The 25,697-nt window shown below is 35.5% G+C and overlaps 1 protein-coding gene across 1 annotated transcript in view; it reads left to right on the top strand.

Annotated features, from left to right (window-relative positions):
• FBXL17 (F-box and leucine rich repeat protein 17) overlaps positions 1 to 25,697 on the top strand; it is a 266,011-nt gene that overhangs the window by 14,816 nt on the left and 225,498 nt on the right. The window contains exon 4 of the mRNA XM_079331057.1: positions 173 to 304. Coding sequence (XP_079187183.1) covers positions 173 to 304 — 132 coding nt within the window. The remainder of the gene's footprint in view (positions 1 to 172; positions 305 to 25,697) is intronic.

Here is a 25,697-nt window from a genome sequence, read left to right as displayed (position 1 = left end):
TGTATTATGTCATAACAAGAATCTTTCTTGCTTGCATATAATGTTTCAAAGTCTGAAAAAAAAGATAATTTTTAATGGGGGGTGGAGAAGCAAAAAAAAAAGTCTTTTCTTTCATCTCTTCATTTCAGACAAATTAATTTTTTTTTTCTCCTTTTGATTTCATTCATTGCAGCTCGGTTCAAAATGCAGGGAATTGAAAGACATACATTTTGGGCAATGTTACAAGATCTCAGATGAAGGAATGATCATTATAGCTAAAGGCTGTCTGAAGCTGCAAAGAATATATATGCAAGAAAACAAATTAGTAAGTACATATTGTGAATTTATTTTTCCCTAGGAATTTTGATTGTCAGAGCTTTCTCTTGCTCTTTATTTTTAAAAAATTTCTTTAGAATTGCTGCTTTTTGCAAGTGAGTTTCTTAAAAATGTGTCTGGCTGTGAAAATTACAGTACTACGGAGATGACTCAGAAGGTGGTGAAAAGTACAAGTTAAGCTAAATGTATTAACTTCTTGTTTTTAACACAGTATTTCAGGAGTAATTGTTTGGGAGATGCGTGGTTTGTATAGGAAAATACTTCATATGGAATGCTTACTTTATTTTCATGAATGCAGTAAAAAGTGCAGAAAGCTAAAAGATTTTTTATAGCTCAGATTCTTGATTGCAAGTGATACACTGATAATACTTTCTGGAAATATGCCCCTTTCTCATGAGGATAGAGTAGTGTGCCTGTGCTAGTAGAAGGAAGTAGTTGAGGAGTAATAAAATAATCATGTGTCCTAATTTTAAGTAGTCTCTGAAATGATGGTTTCTAATGTAGAAGGAAAGTGGCTTGTAAATGGTATAGCAGAACACTGACTTAAGGTTTTTTAAAAGTGTTATTTTATTTTCAAAATTTTGTTTCTTGCAAGGTAGCAGTAAAACTTGCTTGCAGTTGAATTTTAACTGTCAGCTAACACTGTGGTTATAACCTTTGTTTTAAAAGTGCTGAACTGGAACAAATAAATTGTGTTTGTAAGAAAACTGCATACCTTGTATTCAAGAATCATTTGATATTTGGCTTCAAACACACAAAGAGACGCTAATGCTTGAGATTTATTTTTTTTAATATAAACCATTCTCAAATCAACAAAGTGAGGAAAAGGCAGCCAGTTACTGGTTTTGATCAGAACCATAGAAAGTTTAAAAATAGGAGATAGAGACCTAAACAGAGATTTCTGTATAGTTTATGCAAAAAAAGAGCACATCCATCCTCCTGCATTGAAATGCAATCTTGAATACTGTTGAAGTTAGTCGTTCTTTTAATGCATAAAAACCTTAAAGTATGGTAAAGAAAAATAAATTATTTGAGAAGTCTGACAGGAAAAACATCTTTCTTTCTTCCCTGAAAAGGGTAGAGTGGGTTAATAAAAATTATTTATCCTTGAAAGAAAGAAGAAAACCTTTTAAATTTGCATAATAGTATGTTTAAATATTGCGTAAGTGCTTGATCACTGGAGCATATGGAGGCAAGGTATTAACTTAGCTTTCCTTGTAGATGCATCTTAAGAGTTCTCATCATTTAAGTTTTTATTCTCTTTATAGTGTGAAATGTAACCTAAGAAGTTGTTATTGCAGTTATTAACACTTAAAGACTTTGTGATTTTAGTGTCTGAAGTGTTATCAAAGTTCCTGGTTGAAATGAAACATGGAAAGTATCTTAATTCTTTTTAAGAAATCTGTGAAATGTGCTCTTAACTTGCACTCTACTTGGTTACCTTCATTCTTAAAACATAACACTAATTTTGAATTGCAAATAAGACAAAAATATTTGCTGTCAAATGAATAGGAAATTTAGAGAAATTTTGTCCCTCCTGGTAATTTGTCTAGTGACTTAACCAAAACCGAATTTTTGCCTAGTTTTTCATGTATGTATGTTCTTTTCTTAGTATCCAATTGTACTTAAATTCCTGCTCATCCTTAATTTTTTGGAGGACGGAAAAATCTTGGAGTAAACTTGGTATAGCTCTATAAAATTAAAGTTCCATAAATCTTCATATATACATATGAAATAAATTTTGAAGCTGCTATGAACTCCAGGGTGTTGAATCCCTAGAATAAAACAATGCTTTAACAATGCCACTAGATGACAAAGCTGAAAAAGCTGCTGTGCTTTCCCCTTGCTCAGGGCAAAAGGCTTTCAAGTCTTGGCCAGCAGTATAGATTTGTGTGATGAACCAAGACAATATTTAAGAAGTTCTTATGCAATTGTAAAATAGAAACTTTAATTGCCCAAGAGAAATTAAAAATATAGGGATTGTTTAGTTGTGGAATTACATTAAAAAAGGGTAATGGTTGGCAAATGGTTTGTCAGATTCTCTGGGTTACTTTTCTCCCTTCTGAAATATCTCCTTTGTGTTTGTGGCATGTATTAGTTCCTGCTTCTCTGGTGAAGAAGCTGGTTTGGGGAAATGTGTTTGTATATGTGTGTTTTCAAAATGAACATGTATTCATTCTCTGAAATCAAAGTATTCTGTAGCAAGAAAAGTGTACATGTCACGAGAGCTTGGTCTGTGTATTTAAATTTGTACATTGAGAAAGAGGACTCCTATCCTCCCCATTTAAGCAACTGCTGTAACATCCATGTAAATAATATAAATAGTCTTGTGTAGTCTTGTGTTTTGTATTTTCTTGTTTATTCCTTTCTCAGAGGTGCTCAGAATCATGTATGTGACTTACAGGCAATTTCAAAACGTGTAGTGCATTAATGATAGTACATGATAGTTGCATTTTTATAGTGTGAGGCTTGCCTCACACTAATGGATTTTATACTTCAAAAATACATCTAAGCAGAGGCAACCATCAGCTAAATAATGCCTTTGTGAGTGTTACTTTGCAGTGAAATGTGTGTGGATCAGGCAGCACAGTTCAGTTGCTTCATCTGTTGCTAAGTAACTCTGTTACCAGACTGCTGAGCAGAAACAGAGAAAGGAGAATTTATGTTCTGATTGTTGAATATGCTAGACATTTCACAGAAAAATAGACCCTTTCCTGTCTTTGAAGTACTGATTATGTCATGGTAATAAGCAAAAGCTGCAATTAATAAATGGGACAAAGGACATAGGAGGAAAAAGTTAATGTTGCATGGCTAACTCAACATACAGAAGGTTCTTGTTATTTGCATAACTGTTTAGGATTTGTATCTCTTCAAAACATTTATTTTTTCTCTGTCCTTCAAGTGAAAGAACAATTATATGCTAAGCTTCTTTTCTGAAGCATACAGATCAAATTTGGAACCTATTAAAAAAATCCAGTCAAACAAAGCAACAACAACAATAAACCCAAATAAAACCAAACCCACAAAAAACCCCCCAACCAATGAAAAAACTTTGCAGGACTTAGAAAGTGTTCCACTCTGTTGTCTCCTAATCTGCACCCAAGCACTGTGATACACTTGAATAGTCTCACAGCATTTCAGTGTAAATGGAAGAAGAGATGATAGCTCTGTTCAGACAAAGGTAGAAAATTTCTTAATTTCTTGGCTGAATTTAGTTGGACTTCTTATTTTATGGTGACTGGTATGGTATGCTATAGCTTCTGTGTTTGCATCATGTGAAAGTTCAATGTGAGTGAAACTGGGGAGACTGGATGGGTTAATTTCATTGTTATCTCTGAACCAGTTGCTTTTTTGTTAATCTTTCCACCCCCCAGGCAGAGTATATAGCATAAGTGCAAAGTCAGAGAACTGCTCCTCACTAATGTGTAGTACTGTCACTGAGACAGAGTGGGGAGTACTTAAACTGAATTACTTTTTTTGCAACCTTGCATAGAAGGGTGGAATCCTAAAAGGTTTTAAAGGTTTTGTGAGATGCAGAATTTAGTGACTTCAGTGCATCCAAACTGAAAGGTTATCTCCAGAAACTTTTGCACAAGCTGTCTGTTTTCCTTACTTTGAATAGAGTAGATGTAGATTTGGTAGCTCACTGTAGAGCTGGAGAAAGCCCTTATCCATTAATGAACTATTTTCTTTTTAGTTGTTTTTACTTAACTGGGTAACTTAATGGTTAAAATTATAATATAATAGTTGAAGTGAAGTGGATCCTTCAAGGCAAATAATTTGTTTGATGATTCCCAAATTCATTAATTAAGAGAGTTAGAATATAACTTGACCGTGTTTCTATTTCTTTGTTAGACTCTTGATGCTTCAATTTCAAGATAACCAAGTTCTGGCCCAGTTGCCAATATGCTTTTGATATGTGATAACACTTTTTAAGTATTTATTTTACAGGTTTTTAAGATGAGTATTCTGTAATTGTTCTGCTTACCTTTGCAGTTTGCAGTAGATAAGAGTTGAAATTCAAGTTAACTGTGATGCTATGTTTGATAGAAACAAGAGTGCTTAAAATACGTGAATAATACACTTTAGTTTCAGTAAAAAATAATTAAGATGGACTGAACAGAATATCACAGTTTTGTCACACAATTAAACAGTGAACATATGCTTTTAAAGCATTGACTGGAGTCAACTTAGTATAAAATGCTTAGGAAAAAGTGAACTTAATTCTTATATTTTCTGGATAATTAGCATTGTGTAAGCTGATAAATTTATTTTTGTCTTTTAATGACACTTCCCTCTCCACTTCTGTTTTTCACTTTGGGAAGCATTTCTTTTCCTGCTTTGTACTTGTCATCTACAAAACACTTACTTCAGCATTGTACCTTGTGTCACAAACATTGAGAGGAGAGAGTATTTTGCTTTGAGTTTAGCCCAGGCAAATTGTTTCAGGAGGAAAGTATTGTAAGGTGTGCCAACTGCACAGAAAGTATGGAAATAACTTACTTTGTTTCAATGTAACAAGTAAATGAAAAAAAATTTTTAAGAAGTCAAAAAGAATGTAGTTTCCTTGTCCAGTTTTTTATCCCCCATAATATATTCAGTATGCCATTTCACTTTTTACATACGTGCTTAAAACTGCTCTTCTAGTTGAAGAAAACCTTAGAAAGAATTGTTTTCCCATGTTTCTTCAGGCATACTTTCCCAAAATATTTTGAACCACTTTATTTCATTATTTGAGGTTTTGAAAAGAACTGTAGTTGTTCCATACTTTCCCCTTCAATTACTATTTTTACAATTGAGCCCCTGTGTTCAGAAGGACCCTGTTGCTGGTTTTCTTTGCAGACACAGGCACCTCCTCCTCCTTTGGGCGTGGCCTACGTTTCCCACAGCAGAATCTCAGACATTGGATTTATAAAAAGAGGGGGTTTAATGGAGATACAGCATCAGGTTAGCGAAAGCCAGGTGCCTTTAAAGAGGGACCCAGAACAAAGAAAACGCCAGGCAATTATACCCTTATGACTTATGCCCCCACCTCTCATGTGCTCTTGTGATGCCTTGATCAAATGGGGATTTTTGATTTGTGGTCTTTAGCACTTTCCTGATTTTTTTCTCTATGTCCACCACACAGGCAGGCACGTGATTTCTTGTCTTGTTGAGTTACAGCTTGTGCTGACAACTGTAACCTCCTTTTTTTTCTGTTTTTTTTTTTCCTGGTGTACCTGCTCACTGGCAGAGCATGGAAAGCTGGAAAACTACTATTCTTGATGTAATAAACATTACCTAGCAACAACTGAAACGTCACTTTGTTATTGATAATCTTTTCATACTAAAGCTAAAACACAGCACTGTACCAGTTCCTAGGAAGATGACTAAGCAAATTAATTATTCTATCTGAAAGCATATCTAGGTCTAAGCTCACAGCTTCTGGCCTAAGACTTCAGCAAATCCAGCTACTGAAGCTAAGCAAGCACACACTAAAACACACAGCTTTGTAACTTCATGTAACTAGTCCTACTTAGGACTTGTTTATGCTGAAATAACTACCATCTCTCAACTAATTCCTGGCTAAAACTGTATACACATATTCAGGAAGATTGTGGGGTCATGGAATGGTTTGGGTTGGAGGGGACCTTAAAAAACTGGTCCCAGTCCCACTACCACTGCACCGGTAGGTCAGGTGGCTCAAAGCCCCATGCAACCTGTCCTTTTCCAGGGATGGGACAGTCCACAAGGCTCTGGATAACCTGTTCAGTGCCTCATCACCCCCACAGTAAAGGACTCTGTACATATGGAGATGGATTTCTTACTCGTGTACGCTGTACATCATAGCTTTGAATGATGATGTTTCGTCTTCTGTCAAGTACTACATTAGAGATTTCTAAAGCAGAAACTTTGTGCAGATGGCATGCTGGTAGTCTGCACTGGTATGCACTAGTAAAGATAAAACCTGTCTTGTATTTTAGTTTCTCAAACACTTTACCTACCAGAATCACCTAATATACCACTAAAGTAGGGTTTGGCACTTTAAAAATGTGCTTAATAGCTATACTGATGCTAAGATGAAGTGTGGGAAGTCATGCTTTTGGAAGAACTACATGAGACATCTGTCTGGTAGTAAAAATGCTATGGAAAAGCTTGCCTTTTGGCAAGCTCTTCTGAAACATTTACTCTATTAACTTTTTAACAACATGAAGTGATTCAGTCAGTTTCTTAGAAACATAATGTACCTAATGTTTTCCCTTATTTTTTCTTCTTTTTTTTTTGTTTTTTTTTTTTTTTTTTTTTTTTTTTTGGTCTTTTTTTAGATCAGTTGCATTTTGATCTGGGCAGTTTCTGTAATACTGTTCTTGCAGTGAAACGTTTGTGCTAGGTTTGATGTTAACGGAAGGAAAAAAGGCAAAGCTTGCCTGTGTGTGCATAAGTCAGGTGCATGTATCTGCTGTAAAGGCATTAGAAACACAGTGCAGGAGTCAGACCTACTTTCAGTGTAACTTTCTGTAAGCACAGTGCGACGCTGTCACCCTTAGGTGGCGACATTGACTTTGTAGTGGTGATGAGCTCCTGCCTGTGCTGTGGGGAATTGCCAATGCATGGCAGATAATTTCTGAATATTGTGCCGGTTCCACGGACCCTGTGTTCCCTTCAGCTGCCAGGATTGCTGTCAGAGTAGTTCTTAAGTGTCTCAATAAGGTGTGGTTTTACCACTTCCTGCTTCTTTTCTATTTTTTCTTTTTAGACAAGTGTTTCACTTTAGTGTTTTTAGTTTACTTCACATGTACACTGTGTATGTGTGTACACATTTAAAAGCAACCAACAGCTGGAGTTGTAATCTGTATTGCTCAATTAATTTTACTTTTTGACTCTTGTCAGGTTACATGTGTTTGATTAATGGCTGTACCTACTCTACTGTTTAAAAAACTTCCAGTTTTGATATTGATATAAAATTAAGTATTGTATCACTTACAGCATTTCTTTGGGCTATAATTTGTTACAACTTTTAGTAAATATTCTCGGTATAAAAATGTGTATTACAAATACTCTGGATTAATAAAATGACAAAGAAGTGAGTGGTTCAATGAAAGACTGGAAAAGTGGCTGATACAGAACTTTCTTCTGCTTTTTGGTCAGCATTTTAAGGTGATTATCCATTAGCTACTTGCAGATGATATATTTTGCGTATCATTTTAATAAAGGTTAAGTACAGTTATTTATACATTCAAGTGTCATCTTTTTAAGTCTGTTCAGTAATGGCTGGCATGTTAGTGTTGTACATCAAATTTAGGAAGAGCTATAACAAATAATGTTCTCAGTATTGAAGATTCTGGTATTGAAAGTGCAAGTGGATGGAGGTAATGTAAAAATCCTAAATATACAAGCAAATTTCATGAGCTGTGAGTTTTAAATTTTGGGTTAGAATGTAGGCACTTCAGGTTTGTTTCTTTTGTGTATTTTTTGGCTACCCTTGTTGTTGAGTAAGTTGTTTGAGCTTTTAATTAAAAACTTGGTGACCTGGTAGCTGGATATGGGGCCTTTTCAATTGTTTAAATTACCCTTATTTGATTGTCCTTTGGGATCACTAGTATTACAGTACTTTACTCACAAACCAAATTCCATGGTACCAGAGTGAAAAATTCTTCTGCTAATATATATGCTACTAGATACTGAAGTTACCTAAATGGAGCTGAAATTTCTGTAGTTTATTGGTTTTCTTGTTGGCGTTTTTGTTTGTTTACTTGTTTTAATCTGGTATGAAAAAGAGCACTGGCAGGCTCTAGATGAATGACTTGTAGGCTCTTAATCTGTTAAGTTGGTATCTTGACTCATACTGTGTTTTGTAAGAGTCTTCAGCCATTTGCTAGGGATAGCAATAAATCAAAACTGGTAGTATTTCTCCCAGTGAGCTGTGATGCTTACTGAAAGAGATCATAAATATGATGCTGTGAAGCAAATCCCTTAAAACATCAGTATTGTTATACTAAAATAGTGGTAATTTGCATCAATCAAAGAGAATTCAAAAATGTTTTTATTTTTATACGTCAGAGACAAGATTGTGTAAAAGTAATGAGTGACATCTTTGCTTATATCATTTCTTTCCAGCAAATTCCAGCTGGACGTTTTTATCTTCATGAAGGTAGAAGAATGAACTTTTCAGATTTTTGTAGTTGTGGGAAAGTCCTTTTGTTTCCCAAGGAACTTCACTGCAACTTACATAGGTTATAGTTTGCAATATGAGAGATTAGATCATTGGGACACAAGTTCTACAAATACATTCACTCTTTGCATCTTCCTGTGGTGACTGGTTCTTGAGAGTGCATATATCAATGTGTACTCTCTGTGGTGCCCTTCCAGGTCTTCTCCAAAATGCTACATTGTTGGAAGACAATGTTTCAGAGTAACTGGAACAGGCACCCAGACCAAACTGCTGAAACCGTACTATCTTTTTTGAGTCAAGGTTAAATTCTTTCAAGTTTTAAACTGCAACATCAGTCCCCTCAGTGGGTAAAGTTTTGCGTTTATATTTGGATTTCCACTTAAATTGCACATGGGTAATATTGTGGTTTTTGTAGCTAATTTTGATCATTCTATTTTGCTCTTTTTATTTTGCTATGTGTTGCTTTGCCCCAGTATTTTTAAGAGAACTTAGCTGTTTCCTTTTCACTTTGTTTGTACGTTTTTGTTTTTTTTTTTTTTTTTTTTTTTTTTTCTTTTTTTGTTTTTTTTTTTATTTGTTGGTTTTTTTGGTTTTTTGGTTTTTTTTTTTTTTTCCAAAATTTTCAGTAATAACTAAAAAGTTTGGCTTCAGATTTTCTTCCTTAAAAATTGTCTTGCTGGGGTGGTCCTCAGACACCAACCTGTGGTTGTCTTTGGTTTTCTTGTTCCTTTGCATCCAAATGTGGTTTGCCGAAGATTTTGGTTTTTTGTTTTGTGTGTGTCTCTCTGGGAATTGTACATTCTTCTGAGATTATGCAATTGAATTACAGTTGTCTTAAACTGCAAAATTATTTTTAAACCTTTCAAGCTTTTATGAGATTATATATATATGTTTGTGTGTGTGTGTCTGTTTATCTCACTGCTACCATATTGATTCTCCTCCCCATCTCACTGTGGGTAGTGCTGCCTGGGGTTGAACCATGGCAATGGAGAAAATTGTGCTGGTGTCTGTCTCCTACCACCTTGCTAAAATTACAAGTATGCTTTAAGAATATTTTCTATTTGAAACATCAAAATATAAATTAGAAAAAAAAATCTAGATTACAAAATCACAAAAATAATGAAATATTATTGGAAAGTACTTATTTTTAAATATTATTCTTAAACACAGAGAAAAACAAACAAAGAAACTTTCTAGGGTAAGGTTTTCATAAAATATTTTTGTTTTCCTCACTCTCAGAAGAAAGAAATACTGGATTTGGTAAATGGGTTAATGGGCCAGCTTCATTGTGGGTGATTGTGCATTGCCAGTGGAAGTTTTCCAGAAGACTTCTTGGGATTGCTTCCAAGGGCTGCATTTCTGCAGTGATGATCATATGTAGTGCTACTGTTGGAGGCATAGCTGTGCCTTTGCAGTGGTCTCCCTCATTAACACACGAGCCCCGTGCCTAGAAGATTTGTTTGTAGGCCTTGTGTGTCTGGGGATGTTTCCCTGCTGATGCTGTCCATGGTTTTGTGCCAGAGGTACAGCTGTAGAGTTCACTGCTGTCAGGCTTTGCAGCAAGATGTAAGTGTGACCAAAGAGGGGTTTGCTTTGCATAAAATATCTGCTTTGCTGCTCTCTTCATCTGTACAACTCTCTTTTATTGTACTTCCCAGTCTGTTAATGTTTGGTAATGTAAGAGTTTTTAAAAGATGCTTTTATAAAAGCAGTTTGATAATTTTTCTTTTTAAATTGGTCATGCAGTTTTTTAATGGTTTTTTAAATTTGCTGTTTAAAATACGTGAAAATTAAAGTAGTTGGTCACACTGAAGTTATTGAATTGTTTTGCTGTGAGAGAGACTGTTAATCTCGTGCAGCTTCTTGAAAATACAGGGGATTACTCAGCTATGTAGAAAATACCTATATTATACAACATGAGTGAGAGATTTGTGATTGTATTCTTGAAAATGGATGATTTCAGCTACTACATAAGGCTGTTTAAATATATCTGTTACTTCAGAAAGAATGAAATAGTAGTTGATAATTTCTGTGGTTTTAGGCATTTGAAAATGCCTTAATGGTGCCTACTTCAAAAATTTATGCTTTATGTGTTTCAGAACAGCTCTATCTTGTACTGTTTTCCTTCATGTTTGGTATGTTTCTTGCATGTCAGAATATCTTAGAAAATTTATTCTTCCTGTGGAGCTTATTCTTGAGCTAATGTCCTGGAGTTTTTAAAAATGTCTCTTAGCACTGTACAGTCTGCAAAACACTGTACTGTTCCGTTGCTCATAAACTACAATTTCTCCAGGTTTTGAAATATTTGCAACAAAGTTTCAGGAAGTTTTGGAGTGCTTTTAATGAGATAGAAATAATGTGGGTGTTTGCCGTATGTGCATCTTGCAGATGTTCTGTGCTTTTTTTGCTTTTCTTTTTCAGTCTCACTTGGGAAAGGTGTTGCAAATAAACTGTTATGGAAGGATTGCTACAGCTGACCTTTTGTTTTTTTCAATTGTGATACTAGTCCTCTGTGAAATGATGTGAAACTACAGTGCCTATAGAGATAAGTGGTTGATTTTTTTTTTTTCCTTCCTGGTAGAAAAGCTATATGGATAGTGAATTTTAAACTTGAATAGCAATACTGTCTTACTAGTTCTGTTATACAAATGGAAGATTGGAAGACAATCATCCTTTGGAGGAAGTAAGGTTTTGTAAGGCAACAAAATCCTTGTGATTATACCTGGTGGCACTGTCATGTCCTGTGAAGGCCACTGCTTTCTTTCTCTATGCTTCATTCTGTGGTAGATGAAATTGTTTGGAAGTTACAAACTTCTTTGAAGGTATTCCAGCCATTTCAGACACTGTCACAGTGACCTAGTTGTTGTTTTCATGCAGGTGACAGCTGGGCTGCATTACAACATAAACTCAGATAGATAATTGTTTTCCTCTTCTATATAAGGCCCTGTGTCCTGGGACTGAAAGGCATTACAAAAACAGGGGATCCTGGATTTTCGTGGTGAGATACTGCTGGTTTAGTTGATTGTCTTGTGCTTTTACATGGTGGTAGTGATTCCTGGACTGTAGAAAGAGATTAATGTATCCGTAAACCGACACCCTCCCAAAATAAAACTTGGATGAGGTAATGAAAAAAGATGTCATGATGGTAAGTTCTTTATTTTTATTGCCAACTTTGGCTTAGCTAGTAATTTTCTTTTATCTTATGAAGATGATGATAGTGCAGTTTGTACATTAAAGTAGGCACAAGTAGAATATTGCAACAAATATTTTAAGCTCCTGCTTTCAAAGTACAAGTATTTGTAAGGAAAATCTCAAGTATATTTTAATTAAGCAGTATATTCCAGATGCCTATTCTGACTATTTTTGTAAATTTTAAGCTATTTACTTAGAAATGCATATAAATGTGATTTTCATGTGACACTAATTCAATCATTTGTATTATATTAGGTATTTTTGTGTTTGCAGAACAATGTCTACTTGCCATTTAGCAGTAAATAGATTATGAGTTTGAAGATGGACAAGGTGATAGAAGATTAAATATACTAGATTAAAGATACTAAATGTATACTGAAAAGTTGAAAACTTGATGGTTTTTGTGGTATAAGCACTTTAGATCTGAAGAGTATCTCTATGCAGTTGGTTTGCATTGAGATGCTACTAACTATGCAGAAATTTTTTACTGCAATATGTATAAATGCTCCACCGTTTTTAACATATTTGAAGAAAAACTACTTAAATATTTAATTCTATAATATTATTTGGCTTATATTTTCAAACAATATTTGCAAGTAAAAATGTGACATTTTTGTCCAGTAGTAAAAAAAATATGTTCTTCTTGAATTAATCATACTTCACATCCTTCTGTGTCTGGTCATTTTAGGCAATGCTGCTTTGAAAGAAGACAAACTTCAAAGACAACAGGCAGATCAAATATTTAGGTACCTAATCAAAGATTTAGGTTTATGAATGTGTGCTTCAATAAATTGTTCTTTTAATCTGGTAATTCTGTTAAAGATGCCATTCTTTGTGTCAAATCTGCCATGCATGGATTGGTGTAGTAGGGCTGTGGTTACTAGGACAGGCAGCTTCTGCAATAGTTAGTCTCCATCACAGGAGACTGCACCCCTCTTTCATCTTTGTTATTCTCCAGGTTTGTTTTTTTTTTTCTGACAGATTTGGCTATCTTAAAAGTAGTGTTCAATTAGTTTTATTTTTTCAGGTAACATTGCAAATTATTTTCTTTGCTTAATATAGTAGGTGGAATTATTACTGCTTTTACTGGTTAACCTGTTTGTAATAGTATTCAGAGCACGTGTGACTATGGTTTTCTTAATTTTTTTGTGACTTCTTTTCTTACCTTGCAGAAAAGATAGGCTCCTGAATGTAAGGAGTAATTACTAATGTTGTACACCATAAAAATCAACATTTTTGTAAAAGTAGCTGTTGCTTGTGAAAACAAATATTATTGAAGAGCTACCGATTAATTTCTTATTGCTGTCACTGCAGTTTGTAGTATCTGCATAAATGTAACATTACAATTTCCATTTTCCTCACATTTTTAGTTGCATATGGCTTTCCCTTGCTTTCACTTTAGGCAGAAATTCTCCCTATAGCTAGGGAGTATGTGTGTGTGCCAATTTTTTGTTTAGAGAAGTTCTTATTTTTCACCAAAAAAGTATGACTATCTCCTTATGAATCCTTAAAATCCAAGGGTTTATCTGCACCAGTTAACAGGGGAAACCACAGCAGTATGACAGATATACTTTTGCTGTTTTATTATCATTTGAAAAATATACCTTGCCTGTGTTTAAATCCAGGTTTGAAGAGAAGTGTTATTATTTTCTGCATATATATGTTATTATGCTAACTATAATTCATTTTGAGATGGATTACTTAAATGTATGTAGAGCAGTGTCTTGGCACAGGGTGAACATTTTCTGTTCAGGGTGTGGAAAGGTTTGTAGGGCTACCTGGTACTCCTTTCACTACATCCTATGGTCTGCTCTAAATGTAGGATCAAATACAAGCAGGCAATGGTGGTTTTGTGTTGTTTTGTCTTGGTTCACTTTTATGCATCTGTGTTTTGTTCCTTGGTGGTTTTATGAGAGGAACATGGGAAAATAAAATGTGTAGGTCTTGACTCTCTTCGGTCTTGTCTGAGAGGTTTTCCATCCCTGCAGTAAAAGTCAGTGGAAGGCACTGATACTTCTTTTGGCAGCTTTAACTAATATGTCTAGGTTTTGTCTTGGAAAAATGAAAACAAATTTCCTTGGTGATGGGTTGGGTGGAGTATTTAGCTTGTTTGCTTTTGGGGTTTGGGGTTTTTATGATCATTTGGAGAATATGGCTTGGGGATTAAAGAAAGTGAGAATTCTAGAAAAGCCCCGCTGCTGAAAACTGCAAGATGATTAAACAAACTTGCCTTCCCAGAAAACCCATGTTTTCTGATACTGAAAAGAGACTGGTAACAGGTGCTTCACTCCTGCTCTTTGCATGGTTCTCCCCTGAAGCTGAAGCTTGGCCTAACCAAAGGATAGGTCAGTACCAAGTGGTGTGGCTCTCCAAATATAGCCCATTCTGGCTTCTTTTCTGGTGGAAGAGAGTAGGAATTGGCAGTCAGATTTTCCCCAAACTCATGTTTGTTTGCTTTTTTGTTCCCCCTGCCCCATTTCAGGGACGTGTTTAAGTCAATGGTGTTACTAGTATTATTTCTGAGAGTTCATGTAATCCATTTTTATCATAGAGGATTGCTAATTTGTGCTGCACGTGATCTTGTCTTTAAAATGAAAGATTACTAAAGTAATGAATGGGAGTTAAATAAAAGGAATAGGTTATGAGCATCAGACTAACTTGGGAAAATTAATTTTTGAACATGTACCCTGGTGTATAGGTTCCTCAAAATAAAAGGAGGAGGGGAAAATCACATCTTAAGACATTGAGTCTGGAAATAGGACTTATGAAAAATGGCTTTGGATTAATCTTTAGCAGTGAAATCTCATACAACTGTACAACACAAAGTGAAAAATCATTTTATAGCTGAGCTGGAGTGCTTTTGCCATAGGTAGATGTCGACCATATAGATTGTATGTCTAAATTCTTTTAGATATTTTCTATGCTACCATTTTATAAGCATTTACTAGTGGATTTCAGTGATAGAAAAATGTCTTTAAAAGAGACAAATGTGTTTAGCAGAGTAAAGACTAAAAATGACTAGTAGACACGTGGTCACTCAGTGGTGATGCACCATTTATAAATTTGTGAATTTATCACTGAATTGACATGTATCTATTATATTAACACTGTGATTTTTATGGATGAATATACACAGATAAACCAAAAGTCTTTATCAGTCAGTTTAAAAACTATTTCTGTGTGAAATTATAAGCCTAAATCAGTACTTTGACTATATAGAGGTGAATTGCATAGATGGAGAAGTTTTAAATTACTCACTATTCCGAGGCTGCTGTTTCTACAGCTCTTGAATTACTGTTGTGATTAAAGGTATTTTGGTATGCCATATGCATTTTATTGTTTTTTTTTCCTCCTAAACACTAACTTAATATTATGTAAATAATTAAAATACCAATTTATAAGATACTCAGATTTAAAGTGTGTGGGGGTAAATTATATGCATCTCCTATATAATTTATTTTTTAAAGGCACAACACACATAATATTTGTGAGTTGCACAACTCTAATACACAACTCATTACCAATGTGTTCAGGAGTTCTGACAATTCAACCTTAGTGTTCTATTCCTGTTATTAAGAATGTGTTTTTTCTGACCACTGTGGACTGCTTCAGGGGATAGTGTGGTGTGAGGGCAGGAAAGGTGCAATTTTCCTCTACTTAATTATTGTATATTTCTGGAGAACTGTTTATTTATTGCAGCAATTGAAGTTGGTCTGTGGAATGGTTTTAGAGTACCTTATCTTTTTGAAAACTGTCCCTGCTCTTCAGTCTAGCAAAGAAAATCAGAATTCCAAAGCTTCAGATGGATGAAAAAGTGGGGCTGTTCTGTTGATTGAGAGTTTTGGTTTAAACAGTAGCAGCATTAAATGGTGACCTTATTTTTAAATTAAAATAAAAACTACCACATTAAAGCTGTAATATTTTTGATTCCTCATAAAACAATATCTTTTGTATAGTCATATTTTTTCTTTACAATTTCTCCTCTGAAATCCGAATGATTTTGCAAAGGTTTTATCCTTGTTATGAGTCTAATCTAGTTGTTATACAAATAGCATGTCATTTAGTTGCTAGCTTGTTTTTTTCTATATAGTGGAAGAGGTATTGAAAATGAAAGTATTACTGAAAGTATTATTTGTCTCACAAAGAATTTAGACTTCTTTTCTTTTTGTTCTTTCTTGCGAACTCTTTGAAGGAGGCAAAGGGCTTCTGTCTTTGCAGACCATAATTCGTTTCCAAATTCAGGCAGTAGATTACAATTATGATGCAACCCCATAATTTTCACCTTGTTGTAATTCAGCATTGTTGCAATTCTTTTAAGTTGACTGAAGTGATGTTTTTTTCCCCTCAAGCATTCCTTCTGTTGAGCACTTTTGTCTTTGCCTTATGTACTTTCAAAGCTTATTTTCAGTTTCCACTTGCTGACACTGAGTTTGTTCAAGGTCAGTTTGTTTAGCTTTATCTGTCTGATACCATTAACACTGGTATCCTCACCCAGTAAAAATAAAAAAGGTTTCAAAAAGATTGTTGTTTTGCTTCAGAATAGGTGTTAAAACTTCCATCAACAGGGAAGAGAAATTACCAGCAGCAATCCTTGAGGTAGGGGGTATCACCCCGAGTTGATAGTAAGATCTGCTCTGTTCTGCACCAAGCAGTTATCCAGTGGGATGTGAGCTGCAGAGTCAGTCATACCTTTCTATAGGTGTGTGGGGGTGTTGGGCTGTGGTTTTTTCCTTTCCCCTTCATACCTTCTCATGCAGAGTTGTGTTGCTGCTTTTTGCAGTTGGTCATCTTTTCCATCAATCTTTGATCTGTTTCTGGAAAAGTTTCTAGATTGAAATATCTGCTATCTTTCCAATTATTACTTCAATTGTCTTTCAAGATTGCTAAACTTAAGTTTTGTTCTTTTCTCCTTTGCCTAAGGTTTGTTTCTGCAATTTCAGAATAGTTGAGGTGTTTGTTATTTGCACTATATTTAAAGCTTCTCATAGGCTGCTGTATGCAAAGATATTTCATCAGTTTGAATCATGTGCATTTTTAAAAATTCTGTTCAGATAAGCCAAGAAGTATTTAAGACACCTGAGGAAAAGAAGACAAAAAGTATTTTTGATGCTTTTGTCATCCTTATGATTTTCTTCTGAATTCTGCAGCTTTGTATTTCAATTCAAATCAGAGAGAGACCTGTTCCAGCTTTATTTTCACAATTTTGTATACTTGTCCTCCCTATTGTTTTGTTTTGAAGATCTATTTTTTTACCTATTATATTCATTTAGTAATCCACTTGTAGGTTAAATAGAATCCCATTTGGAACAAAAACGATGTAGGGATAGACACTGACATACAAGACTAAATTGTCAGACAAAAAGTGATTGTTCTATTTGAAAAAGTTGAATTTTCTCAAAAAGCCATAGTTACATTCAAAACTATGAAAATCATTATTTGTCTTAAGGTAGCCAGCTTCTTTAAATACAGTGAAGTGTTCCTTAAAGGGAAATTGTAGTGCCTTGATGTTTCCAGTTAGTACCTTGCACAGATTCTGACAAATCCATCTGTTGTCATGACTTCCTGTAACTGTTACAGTTTTTGTGTGATCTTGAGGGAATAGACCTGAGTACATCTTTCTGAGTACATCTCATGTGCAACAACCTGGAGTTTCTTGATAGAAAAGGGGTGAAAATGAGAGACTCCATTTTCTATGTATTCTTTCCCTTCATTTCAGGATTATTCTAGGATGCATGTGGAAATATCAGCAAGTTATGAAACTATATTGCTGTGCATAATTGTCATGCCATGACAAGTTCAGCAGGCCTCAAAAGAGGCCAGGTAGCTTCTGGAATTGAAAAAATTAGTTGAATTTTCAACACAACTTAGTTTAAAATTAATGGTGACTGGAGGTACTGATTTCTGAATTGTGAGTTAATTAGATCTACAACTCTAGAATGTCTGATTTTAATTTTGGAGATTAAGAAGTTTATGTAATTGAGTTCCTATACTGACACTTAGGTCTTCAAAAAGTTATTTCAAAATGCTTTTAATATGCTCCAAATACTTTAAATATGCTCAGTTCCTATTAGTTTTGAAGAATGATCATGCAACACTCTCTAGGAGTCACAAACCTCTTATTTAGGGTATTAAATCTGTAGCCTTTAATATTAGGCTCTGACCCATGTCATGCAAATCTGTGCTTTTGGAGGAGTAGAAAAGTGTGGTTGTGTCCTTTGTGATATGAATTTCAATTCTTTAACTGGACTTCCAGACTCAAAAAGATTGTATGTCTTTCAAAATATACTACGCTGAAATTTGAACAACCATAGCACATGTAATTACAAAGCTAACCCAAAGTCCTCCTATACTTTTCTTTACCTGCTGTTAAAATACCCCATTGCACAGAAAAATGGATAGAAAGAATTTGCTCATTTAAGTCTCAAGCACTTTTTGTCAGTAGAACAAAAATCATACCCTGCTCCTCTCACTTCTGTCCTTCCAGCTGGCTTTTCATGATTTCCTCCAACACCAGTTACAAAACTTTTAATAATAATTTTTAGGGGGAATATATGCCTCTCAGTTTAACTAGAGGACATTTGCTAGCTTTTCTTTTACAGGGAAAGAGGATTTAAACAAACTTTCCATAACATTTGTTGGTTGTGTATTTTGTAGTAACCACCATGAAGTTCACTACATTTAGGGAGACGATGAAGCCGAGATGAAAAGACATAAATTCATGAAGGCTCAGCCTCACAGCTGGTGTATAATCCTTTCTGTTGTCACGGATGCCCTGGCCCCAGCACCCAGCAGAACAAAGGGAGCTGAATTGGAAATGGTGGGAGCTGGGAGCCTCTCGCTGGCAGCACATCTCATGGCCATAGGCCTTGTCAGGGCACAGTGTGATACCCTTTATTCCGGGTGACAGATGTGAGGTTGGTTCTGCTAGGGGGAAGTCATTACTAGTGTGAGGGCAGTGTCAGATCAAAAGTAACCAGCGATCAAACAAGGTGGAGAGCTGTGGAAAACAGGCTTTCTGTCTGGCCTCCGCACCTGCCGGATCACGGGGGGACCAGCCCTTGTGTGTCAGGTTGTGCTGATTCCCTTTGATCCGCGGTGAATGAGCCAGGATGGAAACTGAAGGGGAGAGGGAAGAGTTTTATTTCCCCTTTCTTCAGGGCAATTGAAGGTGCTTTGCTATGTAATGCTGACATGCACTGCACAGCTGAAAAAAATCTCCAGAAGATCCGTGTCAGAAGTAAAATGTTCAGGGCTTGGGTTTTCTATTACTAATCTGGTCTCACTGATGAGTTCTTCAATGGTGTTTCATTTTGATGACTGAGGATAAAATACAAAATTTGTATTAGATCATATTAATATTCTAATATTAATGATTACTGTATTTTAATATTATTCATATTTAAATGTTTTGAATATTTATATTTCTTTAAACAGAGAGATGTAGCTGCATATGCTACTAGTAGATACAATTTTTTTTCTGCGTCGACTTTTACTGTCATTCATAATATAAAGTCTAACTAGCTGTAAAATATATAAGGGGATTATCTGTAAACATTAAAGAAAATGAAGGATTACTTGTAAACTTTTCAAGTGATGGTAAGCCATACATGCTGTTCCACAAAGAGTGTTCCGTTTCTTAAGTACTTTCCCATATATATGCACACCTGTGAAACCTAAGTAGTGTTGTAACTGTGATGTTTTTTCACAGTCTTCCATGACATAATTCTGTAAATTAATATATTATTTTATGCAAAATTCCTTATACTTAAGATAATTTCCTCATGTCTGCACCTTTTTTATTTGGTTAAGTATATTTTACAATTCATTTTGTTATGGATGACTTTTCTTATACAGCTATGTAGTAATAACAATTACTTTTATTAGGTGGCATACCTATCACATTTCAATTATAAATTTATTTTTCTGCACCCAGAATGAGGAATATCTACATACATCTTGTAGAGTGTATACTAAAAAAATTGTAGTCAAATCAACTGTTAGAAATTGTTTTGCAGTTTAACTATTACATTGGTTTTTTTTTCTAAGATCTAAGTTTTCTTTGTATTTTAATAAAGATTTTCAACTCTCCCCTCCCTTCCTCTCTTCTCTTCTTCTTATTATCATTCTCCTTCTCCTCTTTTCCTTTTCTTTTCCCATAGAATCATAAAATGGTTTCTGTGGGAAGAGAGCTTATGAGTTACCTAGTTCAAATTCCCAGCCATGGACAGGAACACCTTCCACCAGACCAGGTTGCTTCCAAGTCCCATGCAACCTGGTCTCCCAGGGATGGGGCAGCCACAGCTGCCCTGAGCAACCTGTGCCAGGGCCTGACCACCCTCACAGTAAAGAATTTCTTCCTAATATCTGATCAAAACCTACTCTTTTTTTATAAGCTATTCCCTCTTGTCCTGTCATTCCATGCTCTTGTAAATAAATAGTCTCTCTGCATCTTTCTGGTGGGCTACCTTTCGGTTAGAAGTCATCCCAAAGCCCTTTGTTTTCTAGGGTGAACAATCCCTGTTCTCTCAGCTTTGCCTTGTAGCAGGGGTGCTCCATCCCTCTGATCATCCCTACTCTGGACCCGCTCCAAAAATGTTCATGTCCTTCTTTGCTGGAACCTGAGAGCTGGATGCAGCAGTACAGGTGGAGTCTAACAAGAGTAGAATATAGGGTATTTTTGTCTTAATGAGTATGTTTTGTGGTTTTTGTTAAATCTCAAAGTGTTACTGTGTGTATATTGCCAGGTATTTCAGAGAGTAAAAAGGTGCGTAATCTTCCTTGATAACTTAAAATAAATTTTTGAAAAAGAAACTTAATTTGAAAATACTTCAGCAGCTTTGTTATCAGCTCAAAAAGTTTTACATAGTTTAGCACTGACTAAGAGAAATTGAAATGCCCTGTGCAGCTCTGTAATATTTATACTGTTACTATAGGAAAAAAACCAAACCTGGTGTTCTGAACTCATTCTGTGCTTCTATGGCTGGCCTTTTCTTCTTGATCTCAGCTTTCATGCAGCTTCTCAAGCTTTACACTTGCATTAATTGGTCTCAGAGTCTTCCCTTTCAAGTGACTGTGTGATTTAAAATCAAACTAATACTCACACAATAATTGCAATGAGTAACTAGTATTCAAATATCTTTTAGAGAAAAAATCATATTTATCTCGGTTTATTCTTTTCATCTCTGACATGAAGAAAAATAACTACAAATCCACACAAAGGATTCAGAATACATTTTTGTATTCAGAGAGAAGGCAATGTATGGTTTTCATCCTGCTGCAATCTAGATAAATAGGAATGAGTTTGCTATGCTATTGCTACTTCTTTCGTTTGTTATTTCTGTTGTTTTTATTATTAAGTAAAATGGCACTTTTACATTTCTTTGAGCAGAAAAGTATAATAACGCTTCAGCTGCAGTGACATCTGAATCCTCCTAGTAATCACTTTGACCTAAAAATTTAAAACCCTATTACATTTTGCCTATGGTTTTTGTTCTCTAACAGATTTATCATTTAACATGTAGCTTCAGGTGATGTGTTTATCTTCTGAAAGCTGAATGTTCCAATTGGCAAAAAGTAAAACCCTAACCAAAATAAAAATGTCTTCCTACATTTGTTTTATACCCTGTCTGGAATTGCAACCATTTGAATAAAAGTAGTGCAAGACCTGTGTGTAGGAGATGGGCTATTTCTTTATTTATTTATTTTTACTTTAACTTTTTTCTTTGCATTCATATAGATGGTACTACAGCCACTTCATAGATTTTTAGCTTTAGCTTACGTACAGCCAAACAACAGCAATGGCTGAGAGACACCAAAAATAGCCTAGATTTTATAATTAAGCAGCTAGTGTTGAGCTAGCTTTGTTTACCATGCAGGTTTTTTTCCCACTAAAAAGCTAAATAACTCTTTGCAGTGTTAAAATAAAACAAGTTTTAGTAGGAGCACTTAGATCCTCTGATTATCTTTGGGAAATTAGCATTAGAGAAATTTGGGTACATGTAAAGCTCAGAAAAGTTTGGTTAAGTAATGTATACATACACACATCCCACAGATGGATGCCAAGAGGATGGTGCCAGGCTCTTTGCAGTGGTGCCCAGTGGCTGGGTGAGGAGCAATGGCCGCAAGTTAAACCACAGGTATTTCCACCTCAACACGTGATAGAATTTCTTTACACTGAGGGTGGCAGAGCTGTCAGGGGAGAGTGTGGAGTCTCCCCTTCTGGAGACATTCCAACTCCACCTGCTCACGTTCCTTTGTCGCCTGCTTCAGCTGGCCTGCTGTGGCAGGGTTGTTGGGCTGGATGGTTTCCAGAGGTCCCTTACAACTTAAGGCATGAATACAGGCTAATCAAAACATTGGACTCGGAAAGAATAAGAAAGTCATGAATTCATCCTTTTTAGCTTATAAATTGCTAGAATGATCTGAGTCAAATATTTGTGTTTATTGAAATAAAGAAATGAACAAAGACTTCCATGATTCTCTAAATCAAAAATCAATGGTTCCTTGTGGGATATGTGGTAACATTTGTTATAATCATTAAGGCTTGTGTTTACTAGAAAGGCCTCTAGGGAGGCACAGGTAGGGGCTGGATGGTTGGGAGTAGTTTGGGGGATGAGAGGAGTTTTGAGGAGGAACACATAGATGGCAGATAAATGGGAAGCTGATTGTGTGGAAGGATGACTGGATAGCAGACTGCAGGTGAGCTGCCAATGGGTGCCCTTCTTCTGTTAAGTTTTGGTTATGTCTGGTAGAAGTTAGAAGTACAAAAAGGGAGTGACTTCTACAATAAAGCAACTTCTTCGTCAAGTATGAGGAGATCCACGTCTGTTTGTTCCCCAGTGCTACAATTCATTATATTTGCAGTGTTGTAATTGGAGAGAGAATTATAAAATTAAATGTGTTTTAGCTGGTGCAGCTTAGGGGAAATGGAGGAAGTTCTGAGTCAGAGCCATCTAATGGTCATAATTTTTATTAATGCATTCAAGATTCTTTTAAAGACATTTCTTGTCTCTTAATCTAGTATAAGGCTTGTTATATAATTTACTTTAGGAAAGCATTGCTGTGGTAGGGGATACAGAATTCAAAACAGTAACTTTTCTACTCCAATTCACTATATAGCACAAAATTTGCCAAAATGTCATTTGAATGATTTTCATTGGTATGTATGGAGTCATCCATTAGTAATATAGGAATATATTGTTTTACTTATTAAATGAGTTCAGAATTAGCTTGCATACTGACAGATATTTAAATTTGTAGCCTTTTGAAAAGAATATGGAATGCTTCCCTTGTTGGTTCATGCTACACTGTCTTTAGCTTTTTTTGAGCTATCTGATAAATGTATCACAGTTTGAGAGAGTAATTGGAGGTATTAATTTGGGCTGATTCATTTCTTTGGATGTCTTGAGAGATGTTCTGCTGTGCCCACTGGGTTTGCTTTTATTCATAAGGCTCCTTCTTACCTGTAAAATTATAAATATTTCCAATTTCAATTTTGTCCTTCTAGCAAAAACCAGAGTGCGTCCTGTGCCCTGCTATTGCTTAGCTAATGCTGAAAGTACAACTCTATGTGTGTTGGATGTATTAAGTAGTACTTACTTCAATAAGATTTCTGTAACAGTGATACAATTAATTTTATGAACAAGATAGATTTGTGTCACAGGACATTCTGACACTGTTTGGTAAAGCTCAGTTCCAGAATGAATAATAACAGGTTATCATGTGTTTTGAAGTATTTGGGGACATAATTTAACAAAGGCTCTGACACAAAACCTGTGTCATATCCTACTGATTTTAGTGTTTTGTGTGTTGGGACTTTCTGGTGGGTCTTTTGGTTTTGTTTGTTTTGGTATGGTTTTTGTTTGGTTTTGTGTAAGCTTTTGTGTGTGTGTGTGTTTGTTTGTTTTGGCTGGTTGGATTTTTCTCTCCATAAAACCACTGAGCTGGCAAAATGTGCTTTCTTTATTGTTGCTGCAATATATTTGCAAGAAGTCTGGTCCTGTAATGGAGGACAGAGTTTATTGTTAAATATTCCATGAACTTTTAAACATGGCAAAAATAATGTTGGAGTTTGTCATAACAGAAATACTGCAGATAAAAAGATGAAGATCCTTTTGATCTGCAAACGTACCCTTTTGATGTGTCAGCTGTTTATGTACTGACTAATGTCAGCATACCTCTGTTTCGCATGAATTACATAGGGTGGGTAGCTGATGGTGTCTGTTACAGTGAGATGAACGTATCTGTATATTTCCCTTGATGACAGCATTAGGACTATGTGTAGCCTTTACATTTTCAAGGATTCAGTTAAAATTACTCTCTAACACAATTTCAGTAAATTTAAAAGGATTGTTAAACTCTGTGTTTTGTTAACACTGTGAACACCAGTGATTGTATTTCCAGCATAAGGATGGCATTTGCAACTGCAAAAAAAGGGCTGCAAACTGACTTTGGAAACTGCATTGTGGTATATCTTGATAATCCTGCTTAAACATTCTCTACTTCAGTGAAAAAAACAACTCCACATTTTTGAGTTCTTTTTCACAGTTGGAGGGGCATCTGTTGGCAAGAGGGTGTCATTCAGGCAGTAAGATAAGACCCTTGAGGTGTACCAAAGTGTTGACTACCACTTCATTTTATCTGTTTGCCAGAGTGCAGAGAATGAACAGGAGGGGAGGGGTGGGAAAAAGGAAAGCTTGGACATTTTCCAAGGCCAGCCAGTGCCTATGTATGAGGGGTTATAATTTAGTCTGGGAGGCTGACTTTTATTGGGCAGGCTTTTCTGGTGCGCTTACAGCCCCCCTCCATCCCCTCCCAGGTGGTAGCTGGCTTTCATAGCCAGAATTGCTTGACATTCTCAGACATGGCTAAATGGGACCTTGGCCCCGGGGTTCACATGCTGCCAGCTGGAAGAAAGTAACAAATGAGAGCAGATGACAAAACAGATGTGCATAGTAAGAGAGGGGAAGAAGAAAAGGAAAAACTAAAGGTAGGAATAAGAAAAAGAGGGAAAGGAAATCATGGGGAGGATGGGATGGGAAATGAAATGGTGGCAAATCCTGAGCTCTGGGAAGTTCTTATTTGTGTGGGAGGAACTCTTTGTTGCTACATGAAGTGCAGTAGCATTTGCCTCTCAGTATTTTATTTTAGAGTGGTAGTGTGCCTTGTAATGATAAACAGCTATCAGGTTGGTGAAATTTGAGGGGCATTTAAAGGTATTCTATATCTAGGCCATGTGGTTTTTGATTCTCTTGTAATGATTTTGTTGGGTGGCTTACTTCTATTGTTCCTGTTTGAAAATTTTCTTCAAATATTTGTTTTGACCTGCTTTGTACTTATACGAGCTGTATCTTTGAGGTGACAAAATACACGTAATTTAGAGATCCCTTTAACTTTGATAATGGGTACTAATAAACATAAAACAATTATTTATGAAGAAAGAGAAAGGAAATTAAAATGGAGAGCAGTAGGTCTGAAAGTGAATGGAAAGAAATCCTTCACTTGTGCCATCATGTGTTTAAAATTGCTTGTTTTTGTTACACATTTAAGTCTTTATTTACTGTTCTACAGGGAAAGAATGTGTGTGGGTTTTTTTAAGATTAGATTGTTTATCACACAAAAAAAGCCTTTTTGTGGTTAATGATGCTGTTACCTTAAAATCTCTTTGGTCTGCCTGGATTTTGTAATATATTAAGTTTCAATCCTAGCAAGCCAAGTCAGAAATTTGCCCGATATTGCAAATTTGAGTATTGATCTCATCTAATTAACTTGGATTCTTAAGATGCTATAAGTTAGCTTAACTATCAAGTATCAGAAGCATCTCAGATTTTTTTAATTTAATTTTTTGAAATGCAAAAGCATTTTAAGTCTCTGTTTGTGTTTGGGCGTGGTGGATACACGTGTGCTGTCTGCAGTGGCTACTTTGAACATGCTGTGTTTTGTCCTTTTTATGTTTAAGACTATGCTATCATGTTGTCTGCAATGTGAAGTGGATTTACTGCCTTACACCTTTACATAATAAATGAAAAAGAATTTAAAG

Source organism: Erithacus rubecula (assembly GCF_903797595.1).
Source record: "Erithacus rubecula genome assembly, contig: SUPER_Z_unloc_2, whole genome shotgun sequence".
Taxonomy (NCBI): Eukaryota; Metazoa; Chordata; class Aves; order Passeriformes; family Muscicapidae; genus Erithacus; species Erithacus rubecula.
The sequence above is the reverse complement of the archived record's forward strand: the minus strand, read 5'-3'. Positions and strand labels throughout refer to the sequence as shown.